Here is a 26,339-nt window from a genome sequence, read left to right on the forward strand (position 1 = left end):
ATTTTGGTCTTGTGCTTTATTTTACTTCATTTTATTTTTGAGCTTCATATCATTTTATGCTTTATTTGATGTGATGTTTTATTTCATTTTTAGGTGACACTAATCAGTACCCACCTCCAGAGCTCATTGAAAAGTCTGGGGGCCCAAGCCGAGGGGACACCCTGCTGCAACGCATCTTGCCTGTCAAGAGGTAGGCTGAGGGCGGGGCTGGGCTTGTCCCACGGCTCTGTGCCCTGCAGGGACTGTTTCCCTAAGTTCAGTTCAGTTCAGTTCAGTCACTCAGTCATGTCCAACTCTTTGTGACCCCATGAACCTCAGCACACCAGGCCTCCCTGTCCATCACCAACTTCCAGAGTTTACCCAAACTCATGTCCATTGAGCCGGTGATGCCATCCAACCATCTCATCCTCTGTCGTCCCCTTCTCCTCCTTCCCTCAATCTTTCCCAGCATCGGGGTCTTTTCAAATGAGTCAGTTCTTCTCATCAGGTGGCCAAAGTATTGGAGTCTCAGCTTCAGCATCAGTCCTTCCAATGAATATTCAGGACTGATTTCCTTTAGGATGGACTGGTTGGATCTCCTTGCAGTCCAAGGGGCTCTCAAGAGTCTTCTCCAACACCACAGTTCAAAAGCATCGATTCTTCTGCGCTCAACTTTCTTTATAGTCCAACTCTCACAGCCATACATGACCACTGGAAAAACCATTGCCTGTCTTCCTCAGGTCACAGGCAAACCAGTCCTTGACTCAAACCACTGGGATTCAGATGCTCCTGTGTTTAACGATTCTGATATGGTTTGGTTTTTTGTTTTCTTATTTTTCAATAGTAAGAGTAATACAGGACTAATAAAATTCAAGGAGCACGTACGTGTATTAGAGCAATCAGTAACAATTTTCCTATCCACTGCATTTCCCATCCTCTAATCCCACGTCCTGGAGGTAAAATTGATCATGCTAAACATATTATTCTGATGTTTGTCCCAACACCCCTGCAAACCTAAGACAACAGCTGGTTTGATGATGAAGCCATCAGCAGATACCCAAGCCTGAAGCGCCCCGAGCCCAGTGGTACCAAGTGGGACTCACCCCCTCATTCTCCCAGTCTTTTGTTTCTGCACAGGTTGCCCAAGCGCCAGTTTGGCAAATCTGGCCTTACTGATGATTTGGAAGCACTCGAAGCAGCAAGCTCTTTTCGAGAGGAGAATAGCGAAGCCACAATGACGTCTATCACTCAGCAAGAAGCACTTGAGAATTATGAAAAGAGTGGCTACGATGCTGAAGAAAATCATCAAAAAGATCCAGCAAAACTGAAAAAAACTGGAAAAGAAAGAAATTCGGGCAATGTCTATGGTAAAAACCCAACTACTCCTTGCTCCTTGGGTTGAATTTACCTTTAAAAATCTTTAGCTTAAAAAAAAAAATCCTGTGCACTGTGTTAGCATGCAGACATCAGCTTTGTGTAGTTTGCTTGCAAGAGCACAGATTCATGTATGCAGCTAAAAATAACTAGTTTCAGGAAATAGTAGAAGGCTGACTTTTATTTGACTTTAAGTATGGAGCTAACAGAAGCTGTCTGAGGGAGTGTTATAGAGTCTCACCCCATGGAGTGTCTGTACTTCATTGTGGAAACAATGATCTATTGCAGAAGTGGCAAACATACCCTTGACCTTTAGGGAAGGTGCTCTGGCTTGTAGAAGGCTCCTTCATCTATGAGTGGCCACATGTGCTATGACCGAGTTTAAGGAACATTTTGGATCCGTCTAAGACAACCATGCTCCCTTGGTGGTTCAGATGGTAAAGAGTCCACCTGCAGTGTAGGAGACCTGGGTTTGATCCCTGGATCCGGAAGATCCCCTGTAGAAGGGAATGGCAACCTACTCCAGTATTCTTGCCTGGAAAAGTCCTTGGACAGAGGAGCCTGGCAGGCTACGGTCTATGGGATCTCATAGAGTTGGACACAACTGAGCTACTAACACTTTCATTTTTCAAGGCAACTGTAGCATCAATTTTGGATTATGGCCAATGCCATTGCCACCTCTTACATGGGATCAACAAATTAAGCCAAACAGTAAACACATTAGAAAGAGATCTGAGGGCATTTGATTCTGAAGTTTCTAAAAGGCAGGGAAAGGATAGCTGAGAGTTTCTAGAGAGTGGTATGGTCAGTCTCACTTAGATTAGATGAGAGGTTGCCTCCCAGAGGTTTTGAATGTGCCTGCATGATTCTGTCTCTGGTGCTCTATCTAGATGGCCATGAAAAGTTATTTCCTCTCTCTGCAGCTCAGTTTTCTGACCTGTAAAATGGGGATTATGTGAGTGCCTGACTCATGGGGTTGTTTTGAAGATGAAACTTGATAATTCATATGTTTGCCACACAGTAAGCATACAAGCTAGCTAAGATGCTGATTTGTCCTTTGTCTTTTCCAAAGAAAACTCATATCCAGAGGAAAGGAAAAACTGGACAGACATGGGAATACTAGGCAGGACAGTAACATTTCCCCTCCTTAGGCTAGACATTAACCACAGAAAAGCTTATCTGTTGACTCTTAACGCTTTTTGTGTATAATGTCTGCCAAGTGTGCTAAAGGTCACTAAGGCAGTGGTTTTCAACCTCGGCTGTAATTGAGAATCATCTGAGAAGTTTTAAGCATTCTCACCACCCAGGCCTCATCCCAGAGCAATCCAATCAGAATCTCTAGGTGTGGAACTGAGCCGGTGATTCTCCTGAGCAACTGAGAGTGAGAAACACGGCCCCAGTGAGTCTTTCCGCACAGAATCAAGGTGAACAGGGTGGAAGAGAGCCTCTTCATGATGTAGTTCAATGCTATTCACAGGGGCATGACGGTTTCCAGAATTCCCCGGAGCTCTGTTCCTTGGCCCTGGCCAGTGCCCTCTCCCGCTGTATCCCACGGTTGCCCCGAGCCTTTGCCTCCTCCTCACCCCCCTTCCTCCATATCTTCTCCTCTAGCACCTGCCCTGTTTTCTTGGTTTCAGAAGTAAAGGCAGCCAAGTGCAACCTCCTGCAACTCCCTGTGTCGCTGCCAGCCTTGCTCCCTGCCCTCCAGTCAGAAGAAAGGGCTGTTTCTTGTCTTTAAGGGTGTACTGAAAGCCATCAAGGAACCAAAGGGCTGGTCAGACCTCAATGACTGCAGCTCCTCAGGGCTGAATCACTGCTGCCCACTGCCTTCCTCGTCAAGTCCTCTCCTGTGTTAGCTGCAGAGACAACATAATTTTTGAAATTTATTCTTTCTTTATTTTTTTAATGGAAATATAGTTGATTTTCGGTGTTCTGTTAATTTCTGCTCAGTGACTCAGTTATGTGTGTGTGTGTGTGTGTGTGTGTATTCTTTTCCATTGTGGTTTATTACAAGATATTGAATACAGTTCTCTGTGCTTTATAGTAGGACCTTGTTGTCTATCCACTCTATCTTCTAACCCCAGACTCCCAGTCCATCCCCCCTAACCACTTTCCTCATAGCAACCACAAGTCTGTTCTCTGTGTAAGTGGGTCTCTTTCTGTTTCATAGATAATTTTATTTGCATCATATTTTAGATTCCACATATAAGTGATATCATATGGTATTTGTCTTTTTTTCTGATTTATTTCCCTTAGTATGATAATCTGTAGGTCCAACTGTGCGCGTGTGTCTGAAGTTGCTTCAGGCGTGTCTGACTCTTTGGAACCCCATGGACTGTAGCCCACAGACTCCTCTGTCCTTGGGATTCTCCAGGCATGAATACTGGAGTGGGTTGCCATGCCCTCCTCCAGGGGATCTTCCCAATCCAGGGACTGAACCCACATCTCTTAGGTCTCCTGCATTGACAGGTGGGTTCTTTACCACTAGCGCCACCTGAGAAGCCCCTAGGTCCAATGCTGCAAATGGCATTCTTTCCTTTTCATGGCTAATGTTCCATTGTACCTATGTACCATATTTTCTTTACCCATTCATCTGTTGATGGATATTGGGTTGTTTCCATGTATTGGCGAATTGCAAATAGCGCTACTGTGAATGTTGGGATACATGTATCTTTTTGAATTATATTTTTTTCCCCCAGATATATGCCCAGGAGTGGGACTGCAGAAACATATGGCAACTCCATTTTTAGTTTTTTTGAGGAACCTCCACACTGTTCTCCATAGTTGCTACAGCAATTTATTAATATATCCCCACCAACAGTGTAGGAGAGTTCCCTTTTCTCCAAACTATCTCCAGCATTTGTTATTGGTAGACTTTAAAAAAAAGTTAATTTATTTTTTAATGGAAGGATAATTGCTTTGCAGAATTTTGTTGTTTTCTGTCAAACTTCAACACGAATCAGCCATAGGTGTACATATATCCCCTCCCTCTTGAACCTCCCTCGCATCTCTCTCCCCATCTCACCCCTCTAGGTTGATACAGAGATCCTGCTTGAGTTTCCTGAGACACATAGCAGGTTCCTGTTGGCTGTCTATTTTACACATGGTAATGTCAGCTTCCATGTGACTCTCTCCATACATCTCATCCTCTCCTCCCTTCTCCCTGTGTCCATAAGCCTGTTCTCTATGTCTGTTTCTCCACTGGTGCCCTGCAAATAAAATATTTGGTACCATCTTTCTAGATTAAGTATATATACATTAATACATGGTATTTATCTTTCTCTTTCTGACTTACTTCACTCTGTATAATAGGCTCTAGGTTCATCCTCCCCCTTAGAGCTGACTCAGATGCACTCTTTTTTATGGCTGAGTAATATTCCATTGTGTATATGTACAACAACTTCTTTATCCATTCATCTGTTGATGGACATCTAGGTTGCTTCCATGTTCTATCTATTGTAAAGAGTGCTGCAATGAACATTGGGGTACATGTGTCTTTTTTAATTTTGCTTTCCTCTGGGTATATGCCTAGGAGTGGGATTTCTGGGTCATATGGTGGTTTTAGTCCTAGTCTTTTAAGGAATCTCCATACTGTCTTCCATAGTGGCTGTATCAATTTGCATTCCCACCAACAGTATAAGAGGGTTCCCTTTTTTCCACATCCTCTCCAGCATTTGTTGTTTGTAGACTTTTTGATGAGGGCCATTCTGACTAGTGTGAGATGATATCTCATTGTAGTTTTGATTTGCATTTCTCTAATAAGGAGCAATGTTGGGCATCTTTTCATGTGTTTGTTAGCCATCTGTATGTTTTCTCTGGAGAAATGTCTGTTTAGCTCTTTTTCCCACTTTTTGATTGGGTTGTTTAATTTTCTGGTATTGAGTTATTTGAGCTGCTTGTATATTTTGGAAATTAATCCTTTGTCAGTTGTTTCATTTGCCATTATTTTCTCTCATTCTGAGGGCTGTCTTTTCACCTTGCTTATGGTTTCCTTTGCTGTGCAAAAGCTTTTAAGTTTAATCAGGTCCCACTTGTTTATTTTTGTTTTTATTTCCATTACTCTAGGAAGTGGGTCATAGAGAATCTTGCTTTGATTTATGTCATTGAGTGTTCTGCCTATGTTTTTCTCCAAGAGTTTTATAGTTTCTGATCTTACATTTAGGTCTTTAATCCATTTTGAGTTTACCTTTGTGTATGGTATTAGGAAGTGATCTAATTTCATTCTTTTACATGTGGCTGTCCAGTTTTCCCAGCACCACTTAATGAAGAGGCTGTCTTTGCCCCATTGTATATTCTTGCCTCCTTTGTCAAAAATAAGGTACCCATAGTTGCATGGGTTTATTTCAGGGCTTTATGTCTTGTTCCATTAGTCTATATTTCTGTTTTTGTGCCAGTTCCATACTGTCTTGATGACTGTAGCTTTGTAGTATAATCTGAAGTTAGGAAGGTTGATTCCTCCAGCTCCATTCTTCTTTCTCAAGGCTGCTTTGGCTATTCAGGGTCTTTTGTATTTCCATATGAATTGTGAAATTTTTTATTCTAGTTCTGTGAAAAATGCCATTGGTACTTTGATACAGATTGCACTGAATCTATAGATTGCATTGGTAGTATAGTCATTTTCACAATATTGATTCTTCCTTCCCTGGTGGCTTAGTGATAAAGAATCTGCCTGTAATGCAGGAGACCACGTTTAATCCCTGGGTTGGAATGATCCCCTGGAGAAGGAAATGGCAACCTACTCCAGTATTCTTGCCTGGGAAATCCCATGGACAGAGGAACCTGGCCTCCATGGGGTTGCAAAGAATTGAACACGACTGAGTGATGAATACTTGCACACTTACACCCAGGAATATGGAACATCTCTCCAACTGTCTGTATCATCTTTGATTTCTTTCATCAATGTCTTATAATTTTTTGTGTACAGCCCTTTTGTCTCCTTAGGTAAGTTTATTCCTAGATATTTGATTCTTTTTGTTGCAATGGTGAATGGGATTGATTCCTTAATTTCTCTTTCTGATTTTTCATTGTTAGTATATAGAAATGCAAGTGATTTCTGTGTATCAATTTTATATCCTGTGACTTTGCTAAATTCACTGATTAGCTCTAGTAATTTTCTGATACTATCTTTAGAGTTTTATATGTATAGTATCATTTCATCTTCAAATAGTGAGAGTTTCACTTCTTCTTTTCTGATCTGGATTCCTTTTATTTCTTTTTCTTCTCTGATTGCTGTAGCTATTACTTCCAAAGCTATGTTGAATAATAGTGGTAAGAGTGGACACCCTTGTCTTGTTCCTGATATTAGGGGGAATGCTTTCAGTTTATCAACATTGAGAGTAATGTTTGCTGTGGGCTTATCATATATGGCCTTTACTATGTTGAGGTAGAGTTCCTTCTATGCCCATTTTTTGAAGAGTTTTCATCATAAATGGGTGCTGAATTTTGTCAAAGGTTTTTTCTGAATCTCTTGAAATTATCATATGGTTTTTATCTTTCAGTTAATATGGTGTATCACATTGATTGATTTGCATATATTGAAAAATCCTTGCATCCCTGGGGTAACCACACTTGATCATGGTGTATGAGCTTTTTAATGTGTTGCTGAATTCTATTTGCTAAAATTTTGTTGAGGATTTTTGAATATGTGTTCATCAGTGATATTGGCCTGTAGTTTTCTTTTTTTGTGTTGTCTTTGTCTGATTTTGGTATCAGAGTGATGGTGGCCTTGTAGAATGAGTTTGGAAGTGTTCCTTCTGCAATTTTTTGAAAGAGTTTTAGAAGGATAGGCATTAGCTCTTCTCTAAGTGTTTGATAGAATTCTCCTGTGAAGCCATCAGGTCCTGGGCTTTTGGGAGATTTTGGGGGAGATTTTTATCACAGTTTCAATTTCAGTGCTTGTAATTGGGTTATTCATAATTTCTGTTTCTTTCTGGTTCAGTCTTGGAAAATTGAACTTTTTAATCTGTCCATTTCTTCCAGGCTATCCATTTTATTGCCATATAGTTGTTCACAATAGTCTCTTATAATCTTTTGCATTTCTGCATTGTCTGTGGTAACCTCTTCTTTTTCATTTCTAATTTTTTTGATTTGATTCTTCTCTCTTTTTTTCCTGATGAGTCTGGCTAGAGGTTTGTCAATTTTGTTTATCTTCTCAAAGAACCAGCTTTTAGGTTTTTTTTTTTAATTTATATTTATTTATTTTAATTAAAGGCTAATTACTTTACAATATTATATTGGTTTTATCTTTACTATTGTTTCTTTCATTTCTTTTTCATTCATTTCTGCTCTGATCTTTATGATTTATTTCCTTCTGCTAATTTTGAGGTTTTTCTTGTTCTTCTTTTTCCAGTTGTTTTAGGTATAAAGTGAGGTTTTCTATTCAATGTTTTTCTTGTTTCTTGAGGTAGGATTGTATTCTATAAACTTCCCTCGTAGAACTGCTTTTGTTGCATCCCATAGGTTTTGAGTTGTAATGTTTTCATTGTCATTTGTTTCTAGGAGTTTTTTGACTTCCCTTTTGATTTCTTCAGTAACCTGTTCGTTATTTAGAAATGTATTGTTTAATCTCCACGTGTTTGTGTTTTTTACAGTTTTTTTTTCTTGTATTTGATATCTAGTCTCGAGGTGTTGTGTTTGAAAAAGATGCTTGATACGATTTCAATTTTCTTAAATTTCTTGAGGTTTGATTTGTGACCCAGCATGTGGAGAATGTTCCATGCGCACTTGAGAAGAAGGTGTATTCTTCTGCATTTGGATGGAATGTCCTGAAGATATCAATGAGACCTATCTTGTCTAATGTATCATTTAAGACTTGTGTTTCCTCATTAATTTTCTGTTTTGATAATCTGTCAATTGGTGTAACTGGGGTGCTAAAGTCTCCTACAATTATTGTGTTAATGTTGATTTCTCCTTTTATGTCTGTTAGTGTTTGTCTTATGTATTGAGGTGCTCTTATATTGGGTGCATAAATATTTCAATTATGTCTTCCTCTTGGATTGATCCCTTGATCATTAAGTAGTGTCCTTCCTTATCTCTTGTGATATTCTTTAAGTTCTACTTTGTCTGATATAAGAATTGCTACTCCAGCTTTCTTTTGCTTTCAATTTGCATAGAATATGTTTTTCCATCCTCTCTCTTTCCGTCATATGTGTCTTTAGGTCTGAAGTGGGTTTCTTGTAGACAGGATATATACGGGTCTTGTTTTTGTATTCATTCAACCAGTTTGTGTCTTTTGGTTGGAGCATTTAATCCATTTACATTTAAAATAATTATTGAAATATACATTCCTATTGCCATTTTATTAATTGTTTGGGGTTTATTTTTGTAGATCTTTTTCTTCTCTTATATTTCTTGACTATGTAAGTCCCTTTAACATTTGTTGTAAAGCTGGTTTGGTGGTACTGAATTCTCTTAACTTTTGTTTATCTGAAAAACTTTTGATTTCTCCATCAATTTTGTTTGGGATCCTTGCTGGGTAGAGTAATCTTGATTGTAGATTTTTCCCTTTCAGTACCTTAAATATATCCTTTAATTCCCTTCTGGCCTGTGGAGTTTCTCCTGAAAGATCAGCTGTTAAACATATGGGGTTTCCCTTGTAAGTGACTTGTTGCTTTTAATATTCTTTCTTTGTGTTTGATCTTTGTTAGTTTGATTAGAATGTGTCTTGGTGTGTTTATCTTTGGGTTTATCCTGTATGGGAGTCTTTGCCCCTCTTGGATTTAATTGACTATTTCCTTTTCCATCTTGGGGAAATTTTCAACTATAATCTCTTCAAAAATTTTCTCATACCCTTTCTTTTTCTCTTCTTCTTCTTCTGGGAACCCTATAATTCAAATGTTGTGGCATTTAATATTGTCCCAGAAGTTTCTGAGACTATCCTCAGTTCTCTCATTTTACTTTATTCTGCTCTTCAGCAGTTATCTGCACCATTTTATCTTCCAGCTCACTGATCCATGTTCTGCTTCATATATCCCATTATTGATTCCTTCTGGAGTATTTTTAATTTTAGTAGTTGTGTTGTTTGTCTCTATATGTTTATTCTTTAATTTTTTTAGGTCTTTGTTAATTGATTCTTGCATTTTCTCCATTCTATTTTCAAGGTTTTTGATCATCTTTACTATCATTATTCTCAATTATTTTTCAGGTAGTTTGCCTATTTCCTCCCCATTTATTTAGACTTCTATGTTTCTAGTTTGTTCCTTCATTTGTGCAGTATTTCTCTGCCTTTTCACTATTATTTTTTAGACTTACGTGTTTGAAGTCTCCTTTTTCCTGGCTTCAAAGTTGAATTCTTTTTTCTCTTGGTTTCTGCCCTCCTAAGGTTGGTCCAGTGGTTTGTGTAAGCTTTATATAGGGTGAGATTTGTGCTGAGTTTTTTTTTTCCCCCTCTGATGGGGAGGGCTGAGTGAGGTGGTAATCCTGTCTGCTGATGATTGGGTTTGCATTTTTGTCTTGTTTATTGTTTGGATGAAGCATCCGCACAGGGTGCTACTGGTAGTTGGGTGATGCCAGGTCTTGAATTGAAGTGGTTTCCTTTGTTGGAGTTCTCACTATTTGATGTTCCCTAGGGTTAGGAGTTTTCTGGTAGTCTAGGGTCTTGGAGTCGGTGCTCCCACTCCGAAGGCTCAGGGCTTGATCTCGAGTTTTCCGTGGTTCTATATATTCTTTTCTGGTGTTCAGGTACTCTTGTCTGCTCTCATCTGGTGTTCTGTAAGCACTTCTGTGTCTGAAGGTGTATTTCTGATGTATTTGTGGAGAGAAATGTACTCCATGTCCACCTACTCCTCTGCCATCTTGTTCAATCTTTGGTAGACTTTTTAATGATGGCCTTTTGACCAGTGTGAGGAGGCACCTGTAGTTTTGATTTGCATTTCAGAGACAACATCCTTATCTTTTCTTCCACTTTGGATCAGCCCATATTGGTAGGCTCCTCTCTCTAGGTTCATTCTCATGGGGCATCCAGGTATTATGGAGTCTGAAGTTCATAGAACTTAAGGGACCCTCAGTAAAAAAAAGATAGAAAATTACTTAAGGACAAAAATAAATACTTATTTTGAAGAGGAGTATGCACATATGGGCCCTTTGTGCATAAGGGCCCTGAAGCTTAGGCTTCATTAATTTCATGGTAAATCCACAATGCCTTCCCCAAGTCTTGTCTTCAGACCTTGAAGCTGACTACACATACTACCGGACAAGCTTTACTACCATGACTTCAACTATCCCCTCTGGATAAATGATTCCAAATCCATGTCTTGCATCTTTAACTCTGTTCTAAGCTGCAGACCAGTATGTTCAGCTGCCCTCCACACTGTATCACTGGAAATGCTGACAGTCATGTCACACAAATCCATTTAATCAGACTTGCCTTGCCTGCCCTTAGAACATTCTCTCCCTTTATTTCTGTACTGGAAGGAGCCATGCTGGCCCAGGAATGGAAAACTAAGCCCACATACCACCAGTCATTCTCCACTCACCACCGAATCCTCAGTTGGGAACCAGATATTGACATGGCTCCCTCCTCAGCATCCCTCGGACCTGCCCCCTTCTCCACATCTTCCCGAGATATCTTCTACCATCCACCTCAAGTGTAATTGCAGTGTACTCTAATGGGTCTCCTTTCTTCCCATTTGTTCTTTCCCCAATTCCATTCTGAAGACCAACTCATTTTTTCCAAGATACAGATCTAGCCATGTGATGTCTCTTCCTCTGTGGTCCCCATTGTTATGAGACCATGTTCAGGTGCGTGGGTAAGGCACACAGGCTTCTACATGGTCCCAAGGGCCTCACTGGCCACCACTGCCCTGAATACACACCTTTTGTGCCACTGAAGTAACCCTTTTATCTTCTTCTTTACCCCGTGTCCTCATTCCATCTCTCCCATCACCGCCTGTCTCCGCATCCTCTCCACAGTGTCCATCTGGACCATATCTGCTTGTCTTTTACTGCTCAGGCCCATATTATTTGAACTTAGAGCCCTCTTCAGTCCTGAGTACTGTTAAGCTCCCATGGCTTCCTGCATCTCAGGCCAAATTCTGCTACAATTCTGGCCCCTTTTGCTGTATCTAGTTGTGAAGAATTAAATAAACATCCTTTCTCTTCTCAGCAACCAGGCTGATTTGGTATACTTTCAGTTTCAGTGGTATCTCCAGAGTACACAGGTCTATTCTGTGGTTTTCTCCTCCTGGTAGGACTGTTACAAGACGTACACTAGGACACAAAACCGACCTCGGCACAATTGCAGCTTCCCGGTCATTGCTGTCTGCAACCTTCCAGCGCTCTTCTGTCTCTCCTCCCATTTTCTTTCCTTTCTTCCTGAATTTCATGGACTTGTTTCAGTAAAACTGACACCTGCTGCAGGGTTCTTCTGAAATGACAAAAGTTAATACTCATGGTGAAAATAGCACCAAATATAAAATTGGAAGCTATCAATAATTATGTGGGTGAAATGGCCCCTCATACTGTATCATACTGATAAAAAAAAAAAAAAGAAAAAGAGGAGCCTGAGGCTTCCTGAGTGTTAGGTTACAAAGAACACCTAGAGATAATTAGTTCATTTACCTAGAGGTGCACCACAGTGTTTCCATTTTCATTTCAGTAATTTGCAATTGAATCAAAGGAAAAATGCAGTTCCTTGGTTGCAATAGCCACATTTCTAATGCCCAGCAGCCCCATGGGCAGTAGCTCCTGTATTGGATGGGGCAGATATAGAATGTTTCCCTCATGGCAGCAAGTTCTGCTGGGCAGTGCTACCCTAAGAAGTATAATCTAGAAGAAGCAACCCATGTTTGATTGCCTGGGAAATAGATGGGGAAACAGTGGAAACAGTGTCAGACTTTATTTTTCTGGGCTCCAAAATCACTGCAGATGGTGACTGCAGCCATGAAATTAAAAGATGCTTACTCCTTGGAAGGAAAGTTATGACCAACCTAGATAGCATATTGAAAAGCAGAGACATTACTTTGCCAACAAAGGTCCATCTAGTCAAGGCTATGGTTTTTCCTGTGGTCATGTATGGATGTGAGAGTTGGACTGTGAAGAAGGCTGAGCGCCAAAGAATGGATGCTTTTGAACTGTGGTGTTGCAGAAGACTCTCAAGAGTCCCTTGGACTGAAGGAGATCAGCCCTGGGATTTCTTTGGAAGGAATGACGCTAAAGCTGAAACTCCAGTACTTTGGCCACCTCATGCGAAGAGTTGACTCATTGGAAAAGACTCTGATGCTAAGAGGGATTGGGGGCAGGAGGAGAAGGGGACGACAGAGGATGAGATGGCTGGATGGCATCATGGACTCAATGGACGTGAGTCTGAGTGGACTCCGGGAGTTGGTGATGGACAAGGAGGCCTGGCGTGCTGTGATTCATGGGGTCGCAAAGAGTCAGACATGACTGAGTGACTGAACTGAACTGAAAGACAAGGGTGGATCTTCTAAAGACGAAAACCACAAAGGGTCACTGGGAGAAGTGTATGGTTTGTTCCGCTAGTGCTTGCCTTGTCTGTTTGGAATCAGTTTGTAATGGTAGAGGTTGGGACCAGCTGGTTGTTGAGCCCCAAGTCTATTTGTTGACCCTACAGAGCACAAAGGTCACCACTGGATTTTTTTTCTGTTGATCACCCCCACCCCCCTGTTTTTGGAGAAGCATTTTCTCTGGTTTATCCTGGGCACTTGCTACTTGCTCTGTTACACCCTCCATGGAGTCATGGAACAGGCTATTTCTGATGTGCTTATTTAAGGTAGAAGACAATTCCCATGAATATATCTCATTTGCTGGGATCCAGCACATCTGCTCACTCAGGGAAACTGATCTGTGCTGATTATACTAGGGGGAGGTGAGTAGGCAACTTCCCGGGAACAGACCATGAATTTCTTTCTGAAGACAACATCCTCTTTGTTTGGGAGTACTTGGAAGGCTGAGGGAAATTATTTGGAAGACACCATCATTCTGCACTTATAAGACAAGAATATTTTCCTCCAGTATAGAGTGTGCCCAAGGAAATCTGTTCTCCCTAAAAGATAGAGGTTACAGACCTGGGAAAATTCATGTCTGGTTTAAAATTTAAAATAGGCATTCCAGATCTTGCTCTTACAACGGGTGGATTCTCAATGCTATTTTCCAGGAACATTGTATTTTCCTTTTAATAGATAACTTCTTGGGTAAGTGTTAGGCTGAAGTAAATAATAAATTAGCTTGATTTGCTTAGGCCTTTAGAATCCTGGAACATTTGGGGATTAGGCAAGGGATTGAGAGATGGTTTGAAAAAAAAAAGGGAAATAAGCATGATAAGCAAGTGAGGAGTTCTCTTGAATTTTTTCAAGTGCTTTTTCTTCATCCGTTGAGAAAATCATATGATTTTTACACTTCATTCTGCTAATGTGGTGATCATGTTTATTGATTTGTATATGTTGAACCATCCTTGCATCCCAGAGGTAAATCCCACTTGATCATGGTATACAATCCTTTTAATGTGCTGTTGAATTTGGTGTGCTAGCATTTAATCGAGAAAAGCTTTATTGATTCATTCACTCACTCATTTATACATTGTCTGGTATATCTGCCATATACTATACACTGTGCCAAATAATAGCTCTAATTGTATTACCCTTTTCACATACATTATGTGACACTTCATGACAAACTTGTAATGCTTTTTTTTTTTTTTTTAAATATTGTCTTCATGGTTGAGGAAATTGAGGCTCATAGAGGGTAAGTTACCCTCAAGGTCACACAGCCAGTTGCCAGTTGTTAGTGAGGTTAGTATTCGTTTTTTAAGCTGTGCAGGTCTCACTCATGCAGGTCTCTCTTTTCTGCATTTGCTTTCTTGTAGATCCTTGTTCCCTGGCTCCAGTGAAAGGGAGTGCCAGGATTATGTCCTGAAATGGTCCTATAATCAGAAGGAACAGGCTTGCCGACAATTCTGGTATGGTGGCTGTGGGGGCAATGCCAACCGGTTCGAGACCAAGGAAGCGTGTGAAGCTCAATGTGTTCCAGTTTCCCTGTAGAGTCAGGAGGAGCCTCAGCACTGCTGCCTCTGTCTTAAAAACTCATGGAATGGAGATTACCTTTCCTGAGACAGAGCCGCACAGCTCAGAAGTGATGAAGCCCACACCACAACCTCAGAGTTGGACCCCTCAACTTGTGAAGTGTTTTCTGCCGGCGAGGGCTTGGGCCAGATGATTTGTGAAGGACTGCACTCTAGTAGTTTCAAAAAAAAAAAAAGGAATTGAAACTTTCCTGAAAATTCTCTCAATGATTTAAAAACTGTGTAAAAAAGAAACTTGACATTACCTAAACTTTTTCTTGGCCTGGTAGCAAAAAGAAATTTTTCTTGACATTGTAAGTAAAACCTCATTTGGAAATGAGTTAAAACGATATCCTTTTTTATCATTAAGACAACATGGAAGCATTAGTTTGGGGGCGGGGGGGGGGGGTGGGCGCTGAAAAAGGAATAGCTAATGTGAAATTTCATCCTTATTACCTAGTGTAGGAATAAAGGCATTCTTGATTAAACCACATGGTGTGAGATGATATATGATACCACTCACTGTGCTCTGTGTTATACTGTGTGAAGTAGCAATAGAGGGAAAGGAAACAGCAGTGAGTTTGTTATGGGCTGGATCCATTGACATCAACTACAATGACTTTTCTCCACCAAAATTTGGGGAATAGGCAATTCAGGTGACCTTGTCAATACATATATGGGACGAAGGACCTAGGTTCACTCTGCAGAAGGAATTTTGCAATATGGTAGGATGACTGTGATATTTGCAAGATCTTCCTCCAACTCACAGCTCAGTTCTCCAGGCTCTGAACTTGGGTTCAGCTTCAGGGAAGAACCAAACTGCATGGAATTCTGGAGCATCATGTAATAGCTCAGGCTGCCATGACAAAACAGCATAGACTGGGTGGCTTAAGAACAGAAATTTATTTCTCACAGTTCTGGGGGCTGCAAGTTCGAGATCAAGGTGTTGGCTAATTGGTTCCTGGTGAGAGCTCTCTTTCTGGACTGCAGAAAACTGCCTTCTCACAATGTCCTCAAATAACCTTTCTTCTCAGTGAAGAGAGAGACACAGTTCAGTTCAGCTGAGTTGCTCAGTTGTGTCCGACTCTTTGCGACCACATGGACTGCAGCACGCCAGGCTTCTCTGTCCATCACCAACTCCCGGAGCTTGCTCAAACTCATGTCCATTGAGTTGGTGATGCCATCCAACCATCTCATCCTCCTGCCTTCAGTCTTTCCCAGCATCAGGGTATTTTTAAGGAGTTAGTTCTTTGCACCAGGTGGCCAAACTATTAGAGTTTCAGCTTTAGCCTCAGTCCTTCCAATGAATATTCAGGACTGATTTCCTTTAGGATTGACTGGTTGGATCTCCTTGCTGTCCAAAAGACTCTCAAGTGTCTTTTCCAACACCATAGTTCAAAAGCATCGATTCTTCAGCACTCAGTTTTCTTTATGGTCCAACTCTCACATCCATACATGACTACTGGAAAAATCATAGCTTTGACTAGATGGACCTTTCTTGGCAAACTAATGTCTCTGCTTTTCAATATGCTGTCTAGGTTGGTGATAACTTTCCTCCCAAGGAGCACACATATTTTAATTTCATGGCTGCAGCCACCATCTGCAGTGATTTTGGAGCCTCCCAAAATAAAGTCTGTCACTGTTTCCACTGTTTCCCCATATATTTGCCATGAAGTGATGGGACTGGATACTATGATCTTAGTTTTCTGAACGTTGAGTTTTAAGCCAACTTTTTCACTCTCCACTTTCACTTTCATCAAGAGGCTCTTTAGTTCTTCACTTTTTGCCATAAGAGTGATGTCATCTGCATATCTGAAGTTATTGATATTTCTCTCAGCAATCTTGATTCCAGCTTGTGCTTCATCCAGCCTGGCATTTCGCATGATGTACTCTGCACAGAAGTTAAATAACCAGGGTGACAACATACAGCCTTGTTGAACTGCTTTCCCAATTTGGAACCAGTCTATGTCTGGTTCTAATTGTAGCTTCTTGACCCGCATACAATTTCTCAGGAGGCAGGTAAGGTAGTCTGGTATTCCCATCTCTTTAAGAAGTTTTCCTTTGTTGTGATCCACACAGTCAATAAAGCAGAAGTAGATGTTTTTCTGGAACTCTCTTGCTTTTTTGATGATCCAACAGATGTTGTCATTTTGATCTCTGGTCCCTCTGCCTTCTAAATCCAGGTTGAACATCTGGATGTTCGTGGTTCACATGCTATTGAAGCCTAGCTTGGAGAATTTTGAGCTTTACTTAGCTAGCATGTGAGATAAGTGCAAATGTGAGATAGTTTGAACATTCTTTGGCATTGCCTTTCTTGTCTAATTCTGTGGCCACTGCTGAGTTTTCCAAATTTTCAGGCATATTGAGTGCAACACTTTCACAGCATTATCTTTTAGGCTTTTAAACAGCTCAGCTGGAATTCCATCACCTCCACTAGCTTTGTTTGTAATGATGATTCCTAAGGCCCACTTGACTTTGGACTCCAGGATATCTGGCTCTAGGTGAGTGATCACACCATCATGGTTATCTGGGTTGTTAAGATCTTTTTTGTATAGTTCTTCTGTGTATTCTTACCACCTCTTCTAAATATATTCTGCTTCTGTTAGGTCCATACCATTCTTGCCTTGGGAACCCCATGAACAGTACGAAAAGGCAAAAAGATATGACACTGAAAGATGAACTTCCCTGTTGAGCAATATGCTACTGGAGAAGAGTGGAGAAATAGCACCAGAAAGCATGAAGAGACAGAGCCCAAAGCAAAAGTTGTGGATGCCTAGTTGTGGATGTGACTGGTGGTGGAAGTAAAGTCTGATGCTGTAAAGAACAATATAGCATAGGAACCTGGAAGGTTAGGTCCATAGATCCATGGAATGTAAGGTAAATTGGAAGTGGTCAAACAGAACATGGACCTTTTAGGAATCAGTGAACTACAATGGACTTAAATGGGTGAATTTAATTCAGATTACCATTATATCTACTACTCTGGGAAAGAATCCCTTAGAAGAGATGAAGTAGCCCTCATAGTCAACAAAAGAGTTCAAAATGCAGTACTTGGGTGCAATCTCATAAACAACAGAATGGTCTCTTTTTGATTCCAAGGCAAACCATTCAATATCACAGTATTCCAAGACTATGGCCCAACCACTAATGCTGAAGAAGCTAAATGGTTCTATAATGACCTACAAGACCTTCTAGAACTAACCCCACCCCCTCCTCAAAAAAAAAAAAAAAAAAAAAAAAAAGATGTCCTTTTCATCCTAGGGGACTGGAATGCAAAAGTAGTAAGTTAAGAGATATTTGGAGTAACAGGCAAGTTTGGCCTTGGAGTACAAAATGAAGCAGGGCAAAAGTTAACAGAGTTTTACTAACAGAATGCACTGGTCATAGCAAGTATCCTCTTCCAAAAACAGAAGAGACAACTCCACATATGGACATCCCCAGATGGTCAATACTGAAATCAGATTGATTATATTCTTTGCAGCCGAAGATGGAGAAGCTCTATCAGATCAGATCAGATCAGATCAGTCGCTCAGTCGTGTCCGACTCTTCGTGACCCCATGAATTGCAGCACGCCAGGCCTCCCTGTCCATCACCAACTCCCAGAGTTCACTGAGACTCACATCCATCGAGTCAGTGATGCCATCCAGCCACCTCATCCTCTGTCGTCCCCTTCTCCTCCTGCCCCCAATCCCTCCCAGCATCAGAGTCTTTTCCAATGAGTCAACTCTTCACATGAGGTGGCCAAAGTACTGGAGTTTCAGCTTTAGCATCATTCCTTCCAAAGAAATCCCAGGGCTGATCTCCTTCAGAATGGACTGGTTGGATCTCCTTGCAGTCCAAGAGACTCTCAAGAGTCTTCTCCAACACCACACTTCAAAAGCATCAGTTCTTTGGCGCTCAGCCTTCTTCACAGTCCAACTCTCACATCCATACATGACCACTGGAAAAACCATAGCCTTGACTAGACGAACCTTTGTTGGCTAAGTAATGTCTCTGCTTTTGAATATGCTATCTAGGTTGGTCATAACTTTCCTTCCAAGGAGTAAGTGTCTTTTAATTTCATGGCTGCAGTCACCATCTGCAGTGATTTTGGAGCCCAGAAAAATAAAGTCTGACACTGTTTCCACTGTTTCCCCATCTATTTCCCATGAAGTGATGGGACCAGATGCCATGATCTTCGTTTTCTGAATGTTGAGCTTTAAGCCAACTTTTTCACTCTCCACTTTCACTTTCATCAAGAGGCTTTTGAGTTCCTCTTCACTTTCTGCCATAAGGGTGGTGTCATCTGCATATCTGAGGTTATTGATATTTCTCCCGGCAGTCTCGATTCCAGCTTGTGTTTCCTCCAGTCCAGCATTTCTCATGATGTACTCTGCATGTAAGTTAAATAAACAGGGTGACAATATACAGCCTTGCTCTATACAGTCAGCAAAAACAAGACCAAGAAGTGACTTTGGCTCAGATCATGAACTGCTTATTGCCAAATTCAGACTTAAATTGAAGAAAATGGGGAAAACCAATGGACCATTCAGGTATGACCTAAATTAAATCCCTTGCAGTTATACAGTGGAGATGATGAATAGATTCAAGGGATTAGATCTGGTGGACAGAGTGCCTGAAGAACTATGGAGGACAACGGTTTGTAATACTGTACAGGAAGCAATGACCAAAACCATCCTAAAGAAAAAGAAATTCAAGAAGGCAAGTGGCTGTCTGAGGAGGCCTTACAAATAGCTGAGGGAAGAAGAGAAGCAAAAGGCAAGGGAGAAGGAGAAAGATATACCTGATTGAATGCAGAATATAGCAAGGAGAGATAAGAAGGCCTTCCTCAGTGATCAATGCAAAGAAATAGAGGAAAACAGTAGAATTGGAAAGACTAGAGATCTCTTCAAGAAAATTGGAGAATCAAGAATCAATGTGAAGATGGGCTCAATAAAGGACAGAAATGGTAAGGACCTAACAAGCAGAAGAGATTTAGACGAGGTGGAAGAATACACAGAAGAAGAACTATACAAAAATGGTCTTAATGACATGGATAAACAGAATGGTGTGGTCACTCACCTAAAGCCAGACATCCTGGAGTGTAAAGTCACGTGGGCCTTAGGAAGCACTACTATGAACAAAACTAGTAGAGGAGATGGAATTCCAGTTGAGCTATTTCAAATCCTAAAGATGATACTATTAAAGTGCTACACTCAGTAGGTCAGCCAATTGGAAAACTCAGCAGTGTCCACAGGACTGGCAGAGGTCAGTGTTCAGTCCAGTTCCAAAGAAGTGCATGCAATACTGATATTCAAACTACCATACAGTTGTGCTCATTTCACATGCTAGCAAGGTTATGCTCAAAATCCTTCATGCTAGGCTTTGGCATTATATGAACCCAGAACTTCCAGATGTACAGGCAGGGTTTAGAAAAGGCAGAGGAACCAGAGATCAAATTGCCAACATTTGTTGGATCATAGAGAAAGCAAAGGAATTCCAGAAAAACATCTACTTCTACTTCATTGACTATGCTAGAGCCTTTGACTGTGTGGATCACAACAAACTGTGGAAAATTCTTAAAGTTGTGGGAGTATCAGAACATCTTACCTATTTCCTGAGAAACCTTTATGTGGGTCAAGAATCAACAGCTAGAACAGGACATGGAGCAACTGACTAGAAAAAATTGGGAAAGGAGTACGACAAGGCTGTATATTGTCACTCTGCTCATGTAACTTCTGTGCAGAGTGTGTGTGGGTGTGCATGCTAAGTCGCTTCAGTTGTGTCTGACTCTTTGCAACCCTATGGACTGTAGCCCACCAGGCTCCTCTGTTCATGGGATTCTCCAGGCAAGAATACTGGACTGGGTTGCCATTTCCTTCTCCAGGGGATCTTCCTGACCCAGGGATTAAACCTACATTTCTTACATTGCCTGCATTGGCAAGTGGGTTGTTTACCACTGGCGCCACTGGAAGCCTGTTCTGGAGTGTACAGAGTTGCAAAGAGTCAGACAGGACTTAGCCACTGAACAACAACAAAATCCCATAAGGATCAGGACCCCATTAAATGAGGATTATGGCCTCATTTAACCTTAATTACCTCCCAAAGTCATATCTCTAAGTACAAATACAGTCACATTAAAGGTTAAGGCTTCAATATATGAATTTGGGAGGGGGGCACAAACATCTGGTCCGTAACAGATCACCAACAGCTGGGACCCAGAGTGGAGCTTGCTTTCTGGCAAGTTCCCAGTTCAGTAATGAAAGCAATGATTTCTAGAATCTCTTTGCTCCTTTCTTAGCCCATTGACATTGCAACGGGAGTGGGAACATGCTTGGTCATAGAAACATGAGAATTTTAATCTATTGTTATGACAATTATTTCATCTGATCACAAAAGGATAATCATGTGTTTATGGTAATAAAGAGAAGTACACATAGAAGATATAATAATTATCTATCCTCTTTTCTCCCAAAGGTAACCATTTTGGCATAATCTAGGCTTTTTCTTTTTTTCCCTATATTTAAAAATTTTAAATATTATTATTATTTTCTTACATTATAGTACTGGTAATGGCAGCCCACTCCAGTATTCTTGCCTGGAGAATCCCATGGATGGAGGAGCCCAGCAGGCTACAGTCCATGGGGTCGCAAAGAGTTGGACATGACTGAGTGACTGAACATTGGTCATATGCTATCAGCTAGCTGATGAGAAGTTGTGGATAGCACAGGGGACACAGGCTTCCTCTAATGCTTAGAATGTGTGCAGGAGTGCTAAGTGCTTCAGTAGTGTCCGACTCTTTGCAAACCCATGAACTGTAGCCCACTAGGCTCCTCTGTCCATGGGATGCTCCAGGCAAAAATCCTGGAGTGGGTTGTCATGCACTCCTCCAGGGGATCATGCCCGACCCAGGGATTGAACCTCTGTCTCATGTCTCCTGCAATGGTAGTTTACTGCTAGTTCCACCTGGGAAGCCCAATCCTTAGAATACTATCTTTTTATTTTTTCTTCCTTAACAGACTACATTGCAACCAATTTTGGATAAAGTGTCTGCATGATGGGAAAGAAATGGCAGGCGTTCTTTCTTACCCATCCAGAGCTGCTCATCTTCAATATGTGTTTCTCTTTTAGACATGGCCTTGGCTGCCTGGGCATAAAGGGGCCAAGCTTATCCATTCTGCAGATGGGATCCAATTTGAGTTGGGATCTGTTTTCCACTACCCATTCCTACCTTACCCTTCCCATGTCCAGGAGTTGGGGATGCAAAGGCAGAGATTCCGTAATAAGAGGACATGTTCAAAGCTGCTGTTGTTTCCACCCTTGGCGTGCTCACCGCATCCACTGTAGTTCTCCCTGCAATGACGAAGTGGGGCTATAACCCTTCCATGGGGCTCCTCTGACCCCTGCAGAAAGTTTACTTGAAAGGCCCTGAAGCACAGCCACAATCTGACCAAGGGACAGAAACAACCGTCTGATATTTTTACATAGTTTTCACTGAAATGACGAATACACCGTTTATGAAGCACTTTCTCACAGTATCCCATGAATTTGCTTGCTTCCACCACTAAATCTTGGATGTGCGTTTTATTCTCAATTTTTCCTCTTATTCTCATTCTCAAAGGAGTGAAGTGACTCGTTTTTCTGGACTTTCTGTCTTTTCTGGCTGAGAAAATTGGCAATGAGAGAATCACCTTTTGACCCTTTAAATTCTCTCTAAATTCTGCATGCAAATTAAATCCTTCCTCAAAAAAATATCCCAACTCTTATCTTTGGCAGCTAGAAGAAGCAAGTTCAGCTGAGGGCAAAAGAACCCACACAGCTGAGCCCTATACAAATTAGTGAGCTATATAAATGGCTGTTGTTTTTAAAACCCTAGCTTTGGGGTGATTATTATTTGACAAAATTGTGGCTGAGTTTGCTCAAGTGTCCACCAGCAGCTTCTAGTCTAGGGCACTTGGATGGGCTCAGGTCACTTCTTAATAATGGAAATTTTCTATGTTTGTATATCTTTGTTGTTGTATGCCACTGAGATCTGCAGTTTACTGTAGCATTACCAAGCCTATTCTCGCACATACAGACAGATGGCAACGGGGACTCTCAGACACAGCTGCTGGCAGTGAAAACTAGAAAGCATTTTGGCATTTTCTAGTAACATGGGAACACAAATACACTGAAGTAGAAATTTTACTCTTAAGCATATTCCTCGAAAACTCAAGTGCATGGTCATCAAGATATATACTCATTCATGAGCAATGTTCAGAGAAGCATAATTTAAAACCCAAAGTCATGAACAACCCACAGGTCTGTTAATTAGTGGAATGGGTGTACATGCTGTGGTATATTAAAACAGGGTGTACAACAATGCAAATGAATGAGTTAAGCTGAAGAGGAACTAAAAAGCCTCTTGATGAAAGTGAAAGTGGAGAGTGAAAAAGTTGGCTTAAAGCTCAACATTCAGAAAATGAAGATCATGGCATCTGGTCCCATCACTTCATGGGAAATAGATGGGGAAACAGTGGAAACAGTGTCAGACTTTATTTTTCTGGGTTCCAAAATCACTGCAGATGATGACTGCAGCCATGAAATTAAAAGACGCTTACTCCTTGGAGGGAAAGTTATGACCAACCTAGATAGCATATTCAAAAGCAGAGACATTACTTTGCCAACAAAGGTCCGTCTAGTCAAGGCTATGGTTTTTCCAGTAGTCATGTATGGATGTGAGAGTTGGACTGTGAAGAAGGCTGAGTGCCGAAGAATTGATGCTTTTGAAGTGTGGTGTTGGAGAAGACTCTTTAGAGTCCCTTGGACAGAAAGGAGATCCAACCAGTGCATTCTGAAGGAGATCAGTCCTGGGATTTCTTTGGAAGGAATGATGCTAAAGCTGAAACTCCAGTACTTTGGCCACCTCATGCGAAGAGTTGACTCATTGGAAAAGACTCTGATGCTGGGAGGGATTGGGGGCAAGAGGAGAAGGGGACGACAGAGGATGAGGTGGCTGGATGGCATCATTGACTCGATGGATGTGAGTCTGAGTGAACTCTGGGAGTTGGTGATGGACAGGGAGGCCTGTCGTGCTGCGATTCATGGGATCGCAAAGAGTCGGACACAACTGAGCGACTGATCTGATCTGAAGCTGAATTGAAATTCGGTAACATGGCTCATAAAAGATATTTTTGGGAGAAAGACAAAAAACATGCATATAGTAGTATTCCATTCATCTAAACTTCAAAAATTCGAAAAAGTAAATGCATCCCTATGTTTGCCACAGCAGTCTTTGCAATAGCCACTTGTTTACAGGACATGGAACAAGCTGAATGTGCATTGACAGAAGAACGGATAAAGAAGATGTGGTGCGTAGACACAGTGGAATATCACACAGCCACTGAAAAGAACGCAGCACTGCTGGTTGCAGAAGCACGGATGGACCCAGAGATGATCATCCTGAGCGAAGTAAGTCAGAGAAAGACAAATCTCATACGATGTCACGCCTTTATGGAATCTAAAATATGACACGGATGAACTTATCTATGAAGTAGAAACAGGCTTACAGACACAGAGGACAGACTTGTGGTTGCCAAGGGAGTAAGGGGGTGAAGCGTCGGAAGGCTGGGGTTAGCAAACGCAAGCTGTCATATACAGGTGAGGATGAATAAACAGCAGCGTCCTACCGGGAACTATATTCAATGTCCTGTGATGAACCATAATGGAAAAGAATATGAAAAAGAGTATATTTGCATGTATCACTGAGTCACGTTGCTATATAGCGGAAATTAACACAGCATTGTAAATCAACTATTCTTCAATAAAATACGTTTTAAAAACAGGCAAAAATGAATTATATTGTTATTCCTGATGTGATTAAACTAGAAAAGGGGGCACAGGTGCAATTCCCATTGAAGTCAGGATGGCAGTGCAGTGGAAGCTGGGATGTGTCACCCACATGCCCCTTTAGGAATGGGGGACTTAGCCCTCCAGCTGCCGTAAAGTGAGGTGTTAGTTGCTCAGTCATGTCTGATTCTTTGCGACCCCATGGACTGGGGCTCGCCAGGCTCTTCTGTTCATGGGATTCTTTAGGCAAGAATACTGGAGTGGGTTGCCATTTTCTTCTCCAGGGGATCTTCCTGATCCAGGGACTCTTCCTGATCCAGGGACTGAACCCAGGTCTCCTGTGTTGCAAGCAAACTCTTCACTGTCTAATCCACCAGGGAAGCTCTAGCACCAACTGCCATGAGTGCTAGGAAGGTGACCCTCAGAGGTCAACTTTTATTGGAGATTTCCTCAGTTGAAGGACAGTTCAAATCCTTCCACAGGTAGATAAAAGCAGTGACTGATTAACAGTGACTTGTGAAGGCCCAGCCCTACAACTTGGGACAACCTCTGAAGGGCCATTCTAGCTCGAGTTGCCTTTGGGGTGGGCTGAGACCTTCATTCAATTACAGCCCAGCCCAGCTTCTCTCCCTGCCTAACTCAACTTTCTCCCCTTTCCTTCCACGTGTGTTGACCTCAAGGGCACTCCATTATAAATATCCTATGTGCTCATCTCTGTTTCAGAGACTGCTTCCTGGGGTCCTCAGCCCATAATCCTTTTGCAGAGGGAAATGCCTGGTACGGGGAAGTAGAACATGAATGCTGATAATTTCCCATTCTTCTATCAGAGTTACATTTCCGTAGTTACTCACTTTATATGTATTTATTAAAGAGTACATTAATGTTTTATATGCTTGATTTACGGGCTTCCCTGGTGGCTCAGTGGTAAAGAATCGCCTACAATGCAGGAGGCACAGGTTTGATCCCTGGGTCAGGAAGTGCCCCTGGAGGAGGGCATGGCAGCCCACTCCAGTATTCCTGCTTGGAGAATCCCCATGGACAGAGGGGCCTGGCGGGCTACAGTCCATGGGGTCACAAAGAGTGACAAAAATAACCCTGGAAGGGCTCAGGAGTCCAACAAAGAAACCGGCATTAACACAGTGGAGCAAAAGATGAATGTTGCTGCTGCTGCTAAGTCTCTTCAGTCATGCCCGACTCTTTGCAACCTCATGGACTGTATGTAGCCCTCCAGGCTCCTCTGTCCTTGGGATTATCCAGGCAAGAATACTGGAATAACTGTACTGAAAAGATTGCTGAGGAGATTATCTTAGGTAAGATGTTTGGAGATGACTAGGAACAAAGAAAAGGGGGAAGGGTCCTCAGGATCAGCCACGTGGCAGGTGCTATCTGCTGTTACCTCCCTAGTGCCAGCACTGCATAGGACCCTGGCAGCCTTTGCCACTGAGTATCTCACAGGTCCACTGACTGCTGCAGATCCTGACAACTTTACAGCAGAAGACCCTATACTGTTCATCAGCACGGACCCCAAAAGTTTGCTTCACAATGGTTGCCAACACTTTTTGCTACTGAAATATTAACGGCCATAGCTACTGTGGACACCTGGAAGGGAGATGCTGCTATGCGCCCTGCAGAAGAAGCTGTTGCTGTGCTGCTGTAGGTCTAGGACTGCCAGTCTTCGCCAGCCCCATGCACATCCCAGATGTCAGAGCTGGAGCTCCTCCACATGGGCCTATGCTCTAGACCCTGACTGTGTCATTGTTCTCTGCACACCCACATCACAGGGCCTAGAGTGACTGTTGTGGGCCAACAAGCATCCTGGGCCCCGGAATGCTGTCTCCATGCATGCCTTCATTCCAGAACCTGGATCCTTGGCCACTTGGTTCTTGCCCACCTCTCAAGCACCCAAGTCACCATGCTATGGGCTAGCCAGTGCCCTAGACCTTAGAGGGAGTCACTGTTGTTCTGTGAGTGCCCATGCTCCGGATCCCAGCTCCATGGCTGCTCCACAGGTGCACATGCATTAGACCACAGCACCACCACTGCCACCATGAGGGCACCCGTAAACCAGACCCAGGATCAAGAGGAAACCCCTTGGCCATGACATCCCTCATGGGAAAAAGATCAGCAGCCTCCACCACTGAAGACCCTAGCAGCCTTTCCTGCT

General features: G+C 41.9%; 1 protein-coding gene and 1 long non-coding RNA gene across 2 annotated transcripts in view; both read left to right on the forward strand.

Moving 5' to 3' along the window:
• The window catches only part of LOC147378883 (collagen alpha-4(VI) chain-like), a 150,107-nt gene extending 149,913 nt beyond the window's left edge, over positions 1-194 (forward strand). Inside the window, 1 exon segment of the mRNA XM_086401555.1 lies at positions 94-194. Within this exon segment, the coding sequence (XP_086257681.1) occupies positions 94-194 (101 nt within the window).
• A 2,471-nt stretch (positions 195-2,665) lies between these two features.
• On the forward strand, positions 2,666-14,857 carry LOC147378885 (uncharacterized). Its single transcript, XR_015164223.1, has 2 exons — positions 2,666-2,777; positions 14,174-14,857. It is a non-coding gene; the product is annotated as an uncharacterized LOC147378885 (long non-coding RNA).
• Positions 14,858-26,339: the final 11,482 nt, after the last annotated feature.

Source organism: Bos grunniens, chromosome 1, assembly GCF_055505025.1.
Source record: "Bos grunniens cultivar Pamir isolate PY7600 chromosome 1, Bosgru_T2T1.0, whole genome shotgun sequence".
NCBI lineage: Eukaryota > Metazoa > Chordata > Mammalia > Artiodactyla > Bovidae > Bos > Bos grunniens.